General features: G+C 42.4%; 1 protein-coding gene across 1 annotated transcript; it reads left to right on the plus strand.

The window, feature by feature from the left end:
* The first annotated feature begins 4,706 nt into the window (after positions 1–4,706).
* On the plus strand, positions 4,707–15,334 carry LOC142142554 (adhesion G-protein coupled receptor F3-like). Its single transcript, XM_075200434.1, has 9 exons — positions 4,707–4,737; positions 6,567–6,782; positions 8,770–8,910; positions 10,910–11,103; positions 11,262–11,447; positions 11,996–13,369; positions 13,892–13,933; positions 14,097–14,183; positions 14,911–15,334. Exons 1-9 carry the CDS (start codon positions 4,707–4,709, stop codon positions 14,965–14,967), a joined length of 2,328 nt encoding a protein of 775 aa, XP_075056535.1. The 3' UTR covers positions 14,968–15,334.
* Positions 15,335–16,865: the final 1,531 nt, after the last annotated feature.

The raw sequence follows: 16,865 nt of genomic DNA on the forward strand, positions 1-16,865 counted from the left end.
TAAAGAACATTTCCAGAATCTGCACATATATCACACAAGACACTGCAAAAACCTTAATTCATGCACTCATCATCTCCCGCATCGACTATTGCAATTCCCTAATTACTGGTCTTCCCAAAATAAGACTTGAACCCCTACAATCTATTTTGCACGCAGCGGCTAGATTGATTTCCTTTGCAAACCGTTCTTCCTCTGCTGAGCCACTCTGTCAGTCTCTACATTGGTTGCCTGTTTTTCAACAAATCCAATATAAAATTCTTCTACTAACATACAAGACTGTCAACAAAATTCCACCGACATACATCTGCTCGCTTGTATCAAAATATCTCCCAACTCGACACCTCCGTTCTGCACAAGATCTGCGTCTCTCTTCCACTCTCATCACATCCTCCCATTCCCGGTTATAGGACTTTTTTCGGGCTTCACCCACTTTGTGGAATTCACTCCCTGGCACTACAAGACTTTCCTCCAGTCTTCAAACCTTTAAGCGTTCTCTGAAAACCCACCTCTTCAGACAAACTTATAATATTCCTCAACCACCCTCTTAATCTCCCTCGGTTACCCTATTACCACCCTCTACACAGCTAAGACAAGACAACAACCCACTGACCAGCATTGCTGTGTGACTGATCACACAGCCAACTCAATACTTTTGCCTTTGCATTCTAGCTGGACCAATGTACGATGTGATGTAGCACTTACTCTTGTGTTTCAAACTCCCATTGTCCCATAGATTGTAAGCTTGCAAGCAGGGTCCTCTTACCTTTACGTATGTATGTATTACCCAGTATTGTTCTATTACTATTTGTTCCCAATTGTAAAGCGCTACGGAATTTGCTGGCGCTATATAAATAAATGTTGATGATGATGATGATGATGATGATGATATAGAGCTTCATGGAAGCCGATCTGTAGAGCTCTATTGAAGTGCTGTAGACAGCTTGTGGTGTGATAGTTTTTCTTGCTGCACTGCTGAATAGAAATTTACCAGCAATGTTAGAGACCCAGCATTGCAGTTTAGGTAAGGGGCTCCTAATTACTATATGGAAGGCACAGGAATTATTTAGATGGTGGACAGCCCCATTTAAAAATCATTTCATGCAGCATATTTTAATAGGTACAAACATGCCTATTTGGTCCCCCTGGCACATAGTGAGAGCATGCCCACTTTCAGGTTTGGGAAGTACCTCCAAAATAAGGGTCTCTTGACCATGACTGGTGGAAGGGTGCTTGCCCCCTCAGGAATGCAGCCCCCCTACCAGTTTCTTATCAGTGTGGAGCATTCAGAGGAGGGGTCATAAGGCACAAGGGGGGGGGGGGGTCAGACTAGGAATACGGCTCTGTATGACATCACACTCCCACCCCCCCATCACTGACACGGACATATAGCAACTGCAGGTAACAATGACCATTTTTAAACACGCTCCCATTGTCAGCTAAAGAGGAAGGGGGTGTTTAATTTATCTACCAATAACGTGGCCTAGGGATTTTGGGGGCATGAGGAAAAGTAAAATCTAAAGTAAATGTAAAAACACTACAAGAACAATAAGATGTCAGTCAGTTTGTCCTTTAGCTGGAGAACCAAATGGTAGCGTTGGCTCCATGAACAGCCGGTTTGTGGGTTCAGGTGGAAACAATGTCGGCTCCCAGGGATCACCCCCTAAATAATCCCAACATTTAATAATGTTCATTTATGTATTTATGTCTGCCATAAATAGTGACAGTGAGGGGATATCAGTGGTTAATGTGTCACATTTATCTACTTTATTATGTTTATATATAAGGAGTGTCTGTAAGCGTGATACTGTATGAAGGGCGTCTAATTTGCACAAATGTCTCCCACAGAATATATAGACTGACGTCCGACCTCGGGGGGGGGACACAATTTGCATGGGAAATAGGACATTGTGACCACCAATATGGAAAACTCCATCCAAAATTCACATTCTCCACCCCTGGAAGCTGATTTAAATGTGCACAAGATGGGGAGACTGAGTGCGCTTAAGCAGCCTTTAGTAATGAATGCCCCAATCCACACAGCTGCACCCATCAGAAGGGGGAAAATTTGCACCCCCCTATAAACATCATTTTGACACACAGATCCATCTACTTCATGCAAAAGTCACTTTTGCACAAAAATAAGCATGTATCCCAAAACGGCATTGAGCTGTGTGCTGCATTTTTGCAATTTTAGGAAGCGACTTGTAGAGTATTCTAGGGCAGAGTTTATGTACAATTTACAATCCCCACCAAATAAATCTGACTCAGTTAAAGACATATCCGAGGAAGCAGCTGTTGGCCCATCTGGTTCTTTCACTTACAGGTGGAGTTTCTGGTACGGCTTACGTTCAGGTGATACCTCGTAACACCCCAGCCGACGACCTGCCGCGTGTGAAGGACGTTCTGACCGGCGGGGACTTACCCTACGTAGACTCTGCCATTGAAATCACTGGGATTTCAACCACAACAGGTCAGATGTTTACTGATATAGAGGGTTGGACAAGAGCGGTGAAGGGTTAAATATATATGTTGGATTCATATGGGAGGTTAAACTGGACAAATCTGCTGCTAATATAAAGTCATCAAGGTTTAAGTTTAACTTGGAAAAACTAAACCTGGCACCACCCCCATGACGACACAAACCTTCCACCATAAGCAAAAACCCCAATTACTACTGAACCCCTACTGTAAATAGATCCTTAAGCCAACCCCAGTCCCTTAGACCTATCCGCCATCTTTCCGGTAATATGGGCATTACAGAGGTAGAGAGACTTCTTCCTGCCTCTCCCTGGTCTCCGACAACCTCATACATGGGCCAATGGGGGTATTAGCCCATTGTGTACACCTTGTGTAATACTGTATAACTGTCTGCTATGTGTTACACAGATAACGAGGAACGCCGGTGTAAGATAAACCTACATCCTACCTCCCTGACCGTCTCACGGTGCTGTACTGACTAATAGGTACTCGTTGTCTTCTAGAGTGTACCAGGAGACAACAGGGCAACCAGTGTGAATGTCAGCCCGGGTTCCTGTTTGACGGAGCGAAGTGCGGAGCCTACGCATCGTGTTATGTCCCCCTGGAGATTGACTCGTACTGCGTCTGTGCTCACCTGAATTCAAGCAGCGCCGCGTACTGTGAGCAGCCCCCAGCAAGTAGGTGAATAACTGCTCTGTATCTCCTGAAATGTTCTGTTCCAGCCTCCCAGGCCCATGCTCTGCTCACATAAGATTCAGGGGGTCTCACTTTTTTGGGGGTTTCTGGCTGCTTTTGATTAGGGGCTAGCACTTGGCCCTGCTCTGCAGCTGCGATTTGTGTGGTGCAGCCCAGCGCGGGGTTCTGTTCTTTTCTTGGTCTCACTGAGAAATGCGGGTCTGATTCATGAGTAGTAAGGCCCCAAACAGGCTCTCCTGAGAGGAGAGCATGGTCCTCGGGAGGATAGCCCAGCACTGAACACCCCTGACTCGGGCCCTCCAGTGGCTGCACTCACTGCAGTAGGGCTAGTTCCATCACAATGTGTAAGTAATCCTGGTCCTTCTCCAGTTCCAGGGCGAGTGACGTTATTCCCCAGCACGGTCACTGCTGGGAGCGACGTCCGCTTAGACTTCTCTTCATCAGAGGATGTCACCAATGTGAGGTGGTACATGGTCAATCTGCTGTGGAACCTGGTAAAGGAGGTTCATGACGGCACCAGGGCCTCCGTGGTTACCTCCAGAAGGGGATCTACGCTCAGCATCAGAGACATCCCCAGGAACTGGGAAGGTATATTCTCCAATCATGTCTGTAACTTACTAACACTGTCGGACTACTCTTTTATTCATTTAGACTTTTGCCTTTCTCCTAAAACACTACACGGTTCATAGCTTCATTTATGTCTTTATTCATGAGAGGACATGAGGATCTCATTATTACACTTTTTTGACTGATTTCTTGAAAAATAATGATTTAGGCGGCAGTGTGCCCTGTACTGATACTGGGACACCCACAGGCTACATACCCTCACTGACTGATGGAGGGTGTTCTGGACGTTACTCAAACCCCGCACCAGGCTAGCACTTTACCAGGCCACCTGCCCACCTATTAGTCACCCAGAAACCCTGCACATGGGATGGGGTTTTCATACCAGTTGTAAACAGCTGAATAAAATAAAGTTTATTTAATATAAATAATGCACAATGAAGCTATAGTGCTTTTAAATGATATGTGAACACTTATAATGTAGCACTACAAAATATCTCACAGGGATACAATGCAGTGCAAGTACTGGCGTCTTTACCCAACCCCTGGAGTATCCGTTCTCTCTCTCACTGCGGGAAAGACAGAGGACCTGCTTCAGTGTCACCCTGCTTGTGGGGGGTGCACACATCCACTAGACCCATGTGGAATGAGGGCAAAGGAAGACGAGCTCCATGGAGCTTCCAGTCCTTGTAGTGCTCTCTCTTCTGGCTCCCCTTTGGCAGCTCCAAATGTGTCATCACTTTATTATATAAACATAACATGCATCAATTATACCCAACATTATAGTGTATATTGTAAACCTGAATCCAGTTCTAGTATAGTCTGCAAATTACGTAAATATTGTTAACAAACTAAAAATAATACATTAATAGTCACCTTCATTAATTACATTGTTGCAACATTTTGTCAGTCTTTTAGGCTTTTTCCATTTCATTTCACTTCAAAAAGGTCTATGTACGTGCAATAACATGACTATGCAAGGCTTTTTTATAGAGATAGGTAAACTGTGGCTTTTCAACTTTTGTGGAACTACAGATCCCAGCATTCCCTGAAAGTCATAGTTATACACATTAGTCTTTCTATCTCTATTTCTGTGCTGTTTTTAATGTGCGATATTTCGAGTTACAATGTTACAGACCATCATCTCCTTGTTACAATGTTACAGATCATCATCTCCTAGTTACAATGTTACAGATCATCATCTCCTAGTTACAATGTTACAGACCATCATCTCTGAGTTATAATGTTACAGACCATCATCTCCTAGTTACAATGTTACAGACCATCATCTCTGTGTTATAATGTTACAGACCATCATCTCTGTGTTACAATGTTACAGACCATCATCTCTGTGTTATAATGTTACAGACCATCATCTCTGTGTTACAATGTTACAGATCATCATCTCTGAGTTATAATGTTACAGACCATCATCTCTGTGTTACAATGTTACAGACCATCATCTCTGTGTTATAATGTTACAGACCATCATCTCCTAGTTACAATGTTACGACCATCATCTCCTAGTTACAATGTTACGACCATCATCTCCTAGTTACAATGTTACGACCATCATCTCCTAGTTATAATGTTACAGACCATCATCTCTGTGTTATAATGTTACAGACCATTATCTCTGTGTTACAATGTTACAGACCATTATCTCCTAGTTACAATGTTACAGACCATTATCTCCGTGTTACAGACCATCATATCCTAGTTACAATGTTACAGACCATCATCTCTGAGTTACAATGTTACAGACCATTATCTCCTAGTTATAATGTTACAGACCATCATCTCTGTGTTATAATGTTACAGACCATCATCTCCTAGTTACAATGTTACAGACCATTATCTCCTAGTTACAATGTTACAGACCATTATCTCCTAGTTATAATGTTACAGACCATCATCTCTGTGTTATAATGTTACAGACCATCATCTCCTAGTTACAATGTTACAGACCATCATCTCCTAGTTACAATGTTACAGACCATCATCTCCTAGTTACAATGTTACAGACCATCATCTCCTAGTTACAATGTTACAGACCATTATCTCCATGTTACAATGTTACAGACCATCATCTCCTAGTTACAATGTTACAGACCATTATCTCCTAGTTACAATGTTACAGACCATTATCTCCTAGTTATAATGTTACAGACCATCATCTCTGTGTTATAATGTTACAGACCATCATCTCCTACTTACAATGTTACAGACCATTATCTCCTAGTTACAATGTTACAGACCATTATCTCCTAGTTATAATGTTACAGACCATCATCTCTGTGTTATAATGTTACAGACCATCATCTCCTAGTTACAATGTTACAGACCATCATCTCCTAGTTACAATGTTACAGACCATCATCTCCATGTTACAATGTTACAGACCATCATCTCCTAATTACAATGTTACAGACCATCATCTCCTAGTTACAATGTTACAGACCATTATCTCCTAGTTACAATGTTACAGACCATTATCTCCTAGTTACAATGTTACAGACCATCATCTCCTAGTTACAATGTTACAGACCATCATCTCCTAGTTACAATGTTACAGACCATCATCTCCATGTTACAATGTTACAGACCATCATCTCCTAATTACAATGTTACAGACCATCATCTCCTAGTTACAATGTTACAGACCATCATCTCCTAGTTACAATGTTACAGACCATTATCTCCTAGTTACAATGTTACAGACCATCATCTCTGAGTTACAATGTTACAGACCATTATTTCCTAGTTACAATGTTACAGACCATCATCTCTGAATTACAATGTTACTGTTCTTGTCTCTCGTCCTGTAGGGTTATATGTGTGTAGATTTAAGTACCGGAACCTACATTGGCAGGCCAGTCACCTGGTGAAGTTCCCTCTGCAGGTCCTGGACATCACACGGAACCCACCTCAAGTCCTGCTCTGGAATAACTCCACCATGTTCCTTGGGACTACTGTGGAGTGCTGCATCTGGGATGATGGAATTTCCTACCACGTGTTTTGGGAACCCGGACACATCCCCTCAGGTGTGAAATCTTATAAAACTGGGAACGGTGCATAAATAAAGGGGGTAAAATAGCAATTTCGGGCATTACCCACAGTTCTTCTCACGCACTTCACCTTTCACACTGAAGGGTCTAAATTATATAATACTGAACTGAGTGGAGGCTAATTTCCTGTGGCTCCTAAAAGTTCTTTCTCATTTGTGCTGCATCACATCAAGTGCTCCTGTATCTAGTGTATAGTGTACAAACAGAGCCCTTACTGGTGGGCAAATTAAAAGCAGACGCTTATTACAATAAGAAGTAGAGAAAATGAAGCCATGTCTGCTAACATACGTAGGAACGTGAGCCATAATCTAGTGAAAAGCATGAAAAGCTAAGCCATACCCGATGTCTATGCTGATCTATATCTGGTTCTAAGCTTTTAAAGGGATTTTCTAGTATTTCGTGTAAAAAATATATTTTGTATTTTAAATGTACAATTTCATATAATAACTGAACAATCCCATCTAACACCTGTATTATCATACAGACTACTCCCATCCTCTCTAGTATCCTACAGCTAAGAGATCCCTCTTTTACGCTATATCATCTGCTTGACTAATATTACTAACTAAAAATTTTACGCCAATATCAATATGTGTCATTTAAACATTATATATATATATATATATACATATATATATATATATATATATATATATATATATATATATATAAGTAACCATGCTATGGTATCCATATAATAATATGCTCATGATCAGTCAATTTTTCTTCTCTTCCAATTATTTATAGAAATGAACACTTTGATGAACTTCTCGCTGATATGGCTCAGTCTCTCCTCTCTAGCTAATTGTCACTATCCTCCCCCTAGTCTTATTGACACAGTCCAGCAAAAGGGTACAATTTAACCTTCTTCAGAACTCCCTACCATAACACAATCTAACTAAAAGTCCAAATGCATAAGTACTGAAATAAATATGTGTTCTTATCAATAGTTCTCTAATTCTGTTCCTATGCTAGATTTGTCCCCCCCCCCCCCCCCCCGCTTCACTGTCACAGTCCCGTCAGGCTGACATATATCTGTCTTTCCTCCATTCTCCTTCACCTGCCTCCTCCTTCTGTGCACAGGCTCTCCATGCTCTCCTTTCCTCTTTCAGTTCCCTGGACTGCTGGGAGATGTAGTCTCTCACCGGCAGCCGGGAACAGCACTGAGCATGTGCAAAACTACATGGTGCTACAAACAAATAATATGTTGACCACTATCTGGTACCAAGTAAATTATGCAGACCCCTATATGGTGCCAAGTATAATATACTGAGCCATATCTGCTTCAATGACATGTAATAAAGTTATATGAATGTACTGACCTGTGAGGTCTCTCTTGTTCCCAGCAGCTACTATCAGCCAATCACTCCCCCTGATCCGGCTGAGCTGACTTCCTGCTCCTAAATTCTGCAGCCAATCAGTGCTCAGAGCGGGAAAGGAGAAGAAATGCAAATACCTCTGACTTCCAGCATGTGGCTCCCCAATTACCTCCATTGCGTTCCTCACATAATGACACTTCCCCTGTCAGTTGCAGGACTGTCCTCACTAACGCTCACGCTGAGGATAGCTCACAAGGTCATTCATCTCCTAAAATACTCTGAGCTGCTGTAAACATTCTGGTGATCTGATTGGTTACAGGTTGTTCTAGCTCCTCCCACTGCAAAAGTCATCCTGCTTGACCAGAAAATTTCTGTTGAAAGTGCAGTATAGACACCATAATGACATTATTAATACAGCCCAATACTGCATAGCCCCACCCACTTGTTACATCACTAGGATTGTGCAAATGGGTTTTAAAATAGAAAAGAGTTTAATTAAAAGAAACTGATGCATTGGTTTCATATATGTTGCTCTCTGTCTTTTCTCACTGTCACAAATTGGTGGTTCTTCAGAAGTAAACATAAGAGGACTTTATGGCTGATGGCATTGTGATCAGTGTTTTTGTGTAACTATTTTTTTTTAGGTGTTGTGAAACAAGGCGGTCAGCAATGTTACACACTGTCCATAGAGAGCATCCCAGAGAACGACACACATTTCAGATGTGTATTTCAGGATAACATGAATAAAGCTGTTGAATCTGGGGTCCGTGTAGATGTTGTTCAAGGTGAGTACAAGACGACATTAATCATGAAATACTTGGAAGGACTAAGGTGCAGAGATTGTGGTAGATTTACATGTGTGCCCCTGTGTGCACCGGTGCAGCCGTAACACCATGGCTGTAGTCTCACAATCCTGGATGTTGTCAGTAGAGACCTCTGGATGTCCTCAACAATTGCAATCACCTTCAGACTAACCTCATACAAAGAGAAAGTTGGAGAATTGCCTTGTTAAATGCTGTGAGAGATGCCTGATCATATGTGATGTGAGACGGTTTAGTGACAGTTGATGATTGTGTGATGATTGATGGTTGATGATGTGTAATGGTTGAGTGGTGCTTGATGATGATGTGTAATGGTTGAGGGATGCTTGATGATGATGTGGTCACTAGCCTATCCTGCTCCTCTGCGGTTACTACCTGTCTACTTATTCACTTGCATCGGCTACCTGCTCAGCTATCTCCTCGGCCTACCCGTAAGACATCACTAAACCATCACATATATGTGACGGTTTAGTGATAGCCGATGATTATGTGATGAGTGATGGTTGATGGGTGACAGTTTAGTGATAGTAAATGATTATGTGATGGTTGATGTGTGATGGTTTAGTGATAGTCAATGATTATGTGATGGTTGATGGGTGACAGTTTAGTGATAGTAAATGATTATGTGATCCTTGATGTGTGACGGTTTAGAGATAGCCAATGATTATGTGATGAGTGATGGTTGATGGGTGACAGTTTAGTGATAGCCGATGATTATGTGATGAGTGATGGTTGATGGGTGACAGTTTAGTGATAGTCAATGATTATGTGATGGTTGATGTGTGACGGTCTAGTGATAGTCAATGATTATGTGATGGTTGATGTGTGACGGTTTAGTGATAGTAAATGATTATGTGATGAGTAATGGTTGATGTGTGATGGTTGATGGGTGACAGTTTAGTGATAGTTAATGATTATGTGATGGTTGATGTGTGATGGTTTAGTGATAGCCGATGATTATGTGATGAGTGATGGTTGATGGGTGACGGTTTAGTGATAGTCAATGATTATGTGATGGTTGATGTGTGACGGTTTAGTGATAGTCGATGATTATGTGATGAGTAATGGTTGATGTGTGACGGTTCAGAGATAGTCGATGATTATGTGATTAGTGATGGTTGATGTGTGACGGTTTAGAGATAGTCGATGATAATGTGATTAGTGATGGTTGATGTGCGACGGTTTAGAGATAGTCGATGATTATGTGATGGTTGATGTGTGACGGTTTAGAGATAGTCGATGATTATGTGATGAGTGATGGTTGATGTGTGACGGTTTAGTGATGACTGAAACATAATGGGTGAGGAGTAGGTATGAGAAGCATTGTTTGGTAATCCTCCGGTACTACATGTTTTGCTCATCATTTTACTTTTTAAAATGAAATCCACAGGCCAATGAAAGAGACTACTATGATGTACATGGCAAAATTGCTGAGTTCATTACGAATTCATTATACAAGCTGAAAGATTTTTATAATTGTAAACATTTATCAGCTGCAAGCAGAAGTAAGTCTCATGGCCAAAAGGAAGGGACCGCTGTCTCTGGTATGTGATTCACCAAGCTGTTAAGAAAATCTCTTTCTGGACAGTAGAAGTAAACAGGTTTGGAACACACTTTCCTACACAGAATCATTTCCTCCCAAAACGTTGGACTCCTGATGCACTTAAATTAATATGCACATAATTGATGGATCACACATTAAGCGTGATGGTGGGGAGGATGGGAGATATCAAAGCTGTAATATACTGAAAAATAAATATGTTGAATTATATCATTGAGCATGCGTCTATACTTAGGCCATCCTGTGGGTAAGACAGACTGGTAACATGTAACATGTATACCAACAAGAAACATTTGTGTGATAGCTCAAAAGCAATTTCCCTTCGACAAGTGTGCAGCCAAGAAGGTGCTTCTGGTTTTACAAGTTCTTAATCTGATGTCTTACATTAAGTCTGTCTTCCAGTGAAGGATATCTTCTGCTCCGACGATGGTGACAATATGTGGAAGGCCACCAAAGTCGGGCGTGAAGCTGAAATTCTCTGCCCCAATGGCAAAAAAGGTAGAATTACCAGAAGCTGTTTGAGAAATGGTCAGTGGGGGATTCCAAAAACCACCTGCATGGATGCCAGGCTCCTGTCTGTGCTGGACCAGGCGGAGGTGAGTTCCTCATCCACTCGTTGGTTGCTTGTGAGAGAGTTGTACACGTCCAAGTGTTTTCTCCACCGTCATCAATATTTTGGGAAAAATACATTTATTTGCTGTAAAGTAATATTATAATAATGATAACAATAATGGTCTTTAAACACTTCCCTTAGCGGCTCAGGGGTGGCCTGGGACTTCCAGAGCAGGAGATCTCAGAGATGATCGCGCGCTTAAGGAACCACATCACGTCAATCCAGACATTCGATGCTGGTGACATTATTACGGTGGTAGATACAATAAAGACGCTCTCTCTGACCGCCACGGACAACAACGTACAATTCAACTCCACCACCATGGCCGTAAGTATTACTAGACAAGCTCGGCTTAGCAACTAGGACCGAAATGGTGACATAAGGGCAAGTTCAACAGTCTGTTTAATACTTTTTGATAAATCTGTGCATTCTTTATGTATATTTTTGAGAATTTGTGATTTTTGTTTAAAAATACAAAACCCTTAAGTGCAAGCAAAAATAATATTGAAAATATATTGAATACTGCTAATTCAAAGTGAACATTTAAGAATCTATGTCAATGGAAAACCACTGTAAAATATTTACATTATAACCACAGTAATGATCTATGACATAAGTGTCGGTGAGAAGAATCAGGAACCAGAGGACGACTTATAGATAACTTATCTTAACTTAGATCGACAAAGGAATATGCTGCATTGTATCATCTTCATGGCAGTGTTAATATGTCAGGGCGTCACGGTGTGGAACTACACCAATGAAAGGATCGTCTTATATTTTCATTGCACTTAGATGTCAATGAGCCCTGAAACTCAACATATTTCTTTGACATGTTTCAAGATTCCTCCATTGAACATCTTGTCCTCTGTGTGCAGGATTTTGTTGCTGTGTTCAGCCTGGTTCTGGACTACGATTCAGAGACTACATGGATAACTGCACGTATCGAACACCCATTTATCGGTTCCAACTTTATGCAGTCGGTTGAAAACATAACTAAACTTTTTGAAACAAATTGGAACAATTACACTCTCGTCCAGCCTAATGTCCAGTTGAGCGTGGTGGTCCTAAGCCCCTCATCATTGACTAGTTACAATAAAACGTTCGACACAACCCCCACTGTTGAAGTTTCTATGAAAAACATTGATTTCCCAGACCATATGGACATAAACAAAGTCACTGTGACAAATATGGTGCTTAGAAACCTAGCTAAGATCCTTCCTATGAATTTTGGAGACAGCATCGAAGGATATTGGCACAATGTGGAAAGTCATATTGTTATGAACACCATTATGATGAGTAACCAGAGTTTAAGGCAAGTCAATGTAGATATGGTCTTTGTTCATGGAAAGGTACACAACCGCACAGATGCTCAGTGCGTCTTTTGGGACTACAGCTTGTTTGAAGGAGTTGGAGGTTGGTCAACAGACGGATGCCGGACGTTCCGTCAGGACAGTTACACGGTATGCAGGTGTACACACCTGACGGCCTTCTCAGTGTTGATGTCACTTGGTGTCCTTACGGATGACTATCTGGAGACTCTAAGTGAAATAGGAGTCATTTTGTCCATCATTTGTCTAACCATTTCCATCATCATATACATCGCAGAGTGGAAGTCAGTTGTTAAGAACGACATCTCCTTTTTCCGCCAGACGGCTATGATCAACATTTCTCTATCCTTGTTGATTGGAGACACATGGTTCTTGTCATCTACTTTCATGGAAGAGAGTCACACCAACAAACTGTGCATCTCTGCAGCTTTCTTCCAGCACCTCTTCTATCTTGCTACCTTCTTCTGGATGCTGGTCCATGGGCTTATCCTGTTTCACCAACTAGTCTTCGTTTTTCATCAGCTCATAAAAAGCATCGTCATTCCAGCCATGGTGGCTATCGGCTACGTTTGTCCACTTGTAATTGCCAGTGTGACGATATCTATAGATTATCCAAAGGCGGCATACATAAAAGAGGGGGCTTGTTTTATTAATGGAGACAACGGAGCCATTTTTGCCTTTTCTGGCCCTGTACTTCTCATCGTCTTTGTGAACTTCTTTATTATCGGGGTGGTGATCTGGAAATTACTGAGACCTTCTGTGTCGGAAGGGCAACAAGAAGACAGGAAAGCTTTGGTGGCCAAGGCTCTCATCATTTTAACATCAGTGTTTGGTATAACATGGATTCTGGGAACCGCAACATTAATAGAGGAAGCCCACGAGTTCTTTCATTATGCCTTTACCGTCCTTAACTCATTGCAGGTACGTCAGTAGACTAAGGTCTCTATTACTCCTTAGAACTTATTCAACCTTCCAGTCATGTAACAGCCAAGACAACCATTCACAAGAAAGTATGGAGAGGAGGCTTTAGTGTGGTCAAGGCAAGAGGGCATTTGTGAAAAGGTTTGGCTTTCCATTAGATAAAGCAACAACTAAGTGAACTTGATGGAGGTTTGGTTCATCTTCCCACTGGCCTAGATTTGGCACTGCCCCAAACTTGGTGATTTTAAATTATCTTCTCCATAAAAACCCATAACGAGTTTCATCCATTAGAGGTGGTTATAAAAGACCAGTGCAATTTTAAGGACTCATTTTTTTGTAAGAAATCTGCAAATAACAATCCATGATTTAGCACCTTTGTTATGGTTTGTGACTGGTAATGGGCTGGATAGAGGGACTCTCCTCCAAGCGTATGAATTAGTGATATATATTCATTTTCGTGGGGAATAAAATGGTATGGTTTCTAACACAGACCCTGATTAACAAAATATGTTGTTTCTTTAGGGAGTTTTCATCTTGTTATTCGTGTGTCTTCTGGACAAAAAGGTGAGACACTGAATAGAATTAATGTTCTGTAAATTGATAAAATATTAACTGACAAGAAAATGGATATGGGATTTTTGTTTACAGTAGATTATGTCAGATGCAGAATTAATCCCACCCAAGCTTTTATAGGAGAGATGCCCTCATTTTTCATTTTTTTTGACAGGTGACAGGAGCTCTTTCCAAAAGATTTCAAAATCTTAAAACTCTAAACTCCTCCATGACCTGCTGTGGAGAAAATTCATATAACATGGTAAGAATTCATTAGCAACTTTAAATAAGATGTCAAGTAATGTGTAACCTTCAATGAAGAGGGGACCTCATTCCGTTTTGATGTTTAGCCTTCATCTATATCATTAGAATGGTCTGTAAAGAGGACATGAAATTCATAAGTTTCATGAAATTCCGTAGCTTTGAGGGAATGGCGGTTGAAATAAAATCACCAGCCTATTGAGTCATACCTTTAAAGAAATCCACCCAGACTCTAACTAACAAAGGGGACTCAGACCTTGCCATTCAGACATGTAAGCACCACACTGGTATCTCAGTAACGGTCACTTATCCAGCAAGAGGAAGCAGTAGATTGTACTACATCACGGAGCCTCAGCAACCAGCCAAGGGGTCAGCCCAACGAGATTCAAAATAATTCCCTTCTCTAGAAGGATTAACCATTCCAGAGGCCCAGCTCTATAGAATATCAGATGAATGGCAGGAGTTCAAGGTACCAGCATCCTGCAAGTCATGATTGTTGAGGTAGACATGTTTACTCTATAAATTGAGGGTCAAGACTGGAGTTCTTCTTAAAGCTTCCTGAGAAGAGGTTGGTGACCACCATTCACTTGAATGCAGCCAACTCTCCCACTCTCATAAATAGTTCCAGATAGATCTCTCCTTGTTCTTTCCTAGGAGCAAAATGCTTAGTGCTGAGACCTCTCAAACACAATGATATTGCTTGATATTATTTAATCTCATCTTCACAGGACTCCAGCAATGAACCAGAAAGTGTGGAGACGTATAATGCGATAGAAGACAGCTGACATGGCTGCAAAGATCAAGCGAAATGGCTGGAACGGGCATTATATTCTCCACGGTCCTGGCTGCCTTACATACAATGTGGGAACCATGCGACCAATAAACCAAGATATTGATGGGAGGACAAGAGATATATAATCATTTATTAGTGTTAGTAGAAGTTCCACTTGGGAAAAATTATAAACCTTTGTTGCTCTAACATTAAATTAGAGGAACTAGAGGAAAACGCATCGTCTACAATGGAAAGCGTGACCTAGTGATAGCTGTACGGATCCAGACACTTTGGCTGAATAAATGTTTACACAGCTGTGGGTAATTATATATAACGCTGCTTCTCACCTTTGTAACACACCATGGCACAGCTACACACACACACACACACCTCGGCACAGCTACACACACACACACCATGGCACAGCTACACACACACACACACACACAAACCATGGCACAGCTACACACACACACACACATACATCTCGGCACAGCTACACCACACACACACACACATCTACACCACACACACACCTCGGAACATCTACACCACACACACACCTCGGCACATCTACACACCTCGGCACATCTACACCACACACACCATGGCACAGCTACACACACACACACACACCTCGGCACAGCTACACCACACACACACCTCGGCACAGCTACACACACACACACACCTCGGCACAGCTACACACACACACACCATGGCACAGCTACACACACACACACACACACAAACCATGGCACAGCTACACACACACACACACACATCTCGGCACAGCTACACCACACACACACACACATCTCAGCACATCTACACCACACACACACCTCGGCACATCTACACCACACACACCTCGGCACAGCTACACCACACCACACACACCTCGACACATCTACACCACACACACACACCTCGGCACATCTACACCACACACACACACCTCGGCACAGCTACACACACACACACACACACCTCGGCACATCTACACCACACACACCTCGACACATCTACACCACACACACACACCTCGGCACAGCTACACCACACCACACACACCTCGACACATCTACACCACACACACACACCTCGGCACATCTACACCACACACACCTCGACACATCTACACCACACACACCTCGACACATCTACACCACACACACACACCTCGACACATCTACACCACACACACACACCTCGGCACATCTACACCACACACACACACCTCGGCACAGCTACACCACACACACACCTCGGCACAGCTACACCACACACACCTCGGCACAGCTACACCACACACACCTCGACACATCTACACCACACACACACACCTCGGCACAGCTACACCACACACACCTCGACACATCTACACCACACACACACACCTCGGCACAGCTACACCACACACACCTCGACACATCTACACCACACACACACACCTCGACACATCTACACCACACACACACACCTCGACACATCTACACCACACACACCTCGACACATCTACACCACACACACACACCTCGGCACAGCTACACCACACACACCTCGACACATCTACACCACACACACACACCTCGACACATCTACACCACACACACACACCTCGACACATCTACACCACACACACACACCTCGACACATCTACACCACACACACACCTCGGCACAGCTACACCACACACACCTCGGCACAGCTACACCACACACACCTCGGCACAGCTACACCACACACACCTCGGCACAGCTACACCACACACACACACCTCGACACATCTACACCACACACACACACCTCGGCACAGCTACACACCACACACACAGTCCTCCAAACATTACCCCACATATTTGGTAAAATGTTTGTAAATGACTATTCCTACTGACTGGATTTTTATAA

This window comes from Mixophyes fleayi, chromosome 3 (genome assembly GCF_038048845.1).
Source record: "Mixophyes fleayi isolate aMixFle1 chromosome 3, aMixFle1.hap1, whole genome shotgun sequence".
NCBI classification, from domain to species: domain Eukaryota; kingdom Metazoa; phylum Chordata; class Amphibia; order Anura; family Limnodynastidae; genus Mixophyes; species Mixophyes fleayi.

Bases quoted from the DNA above. Each gene is read 5' to 3' on its own strand.
- LOC142142554 (XM_075200434.1), top strand. From the start codon at position 4,707: ATGACTATGCAAGGCTTTTTTATAGAGATAG. The intron at 8,911-10,909 runs GTGAGTACAAGA...TCTGTCTTCCAG, and splicing joins CCGTGTAGATGTTGTTCAAG to TGAAGGATATCTTCTGCTCC. The intron at 11,448-11,995 runs GTAAGTATTACT...CTCTGTGTGCAG, and splicing joins TCAACTCCACCACCATGGCC to GATTTTGTTGCTGTGTTCAG.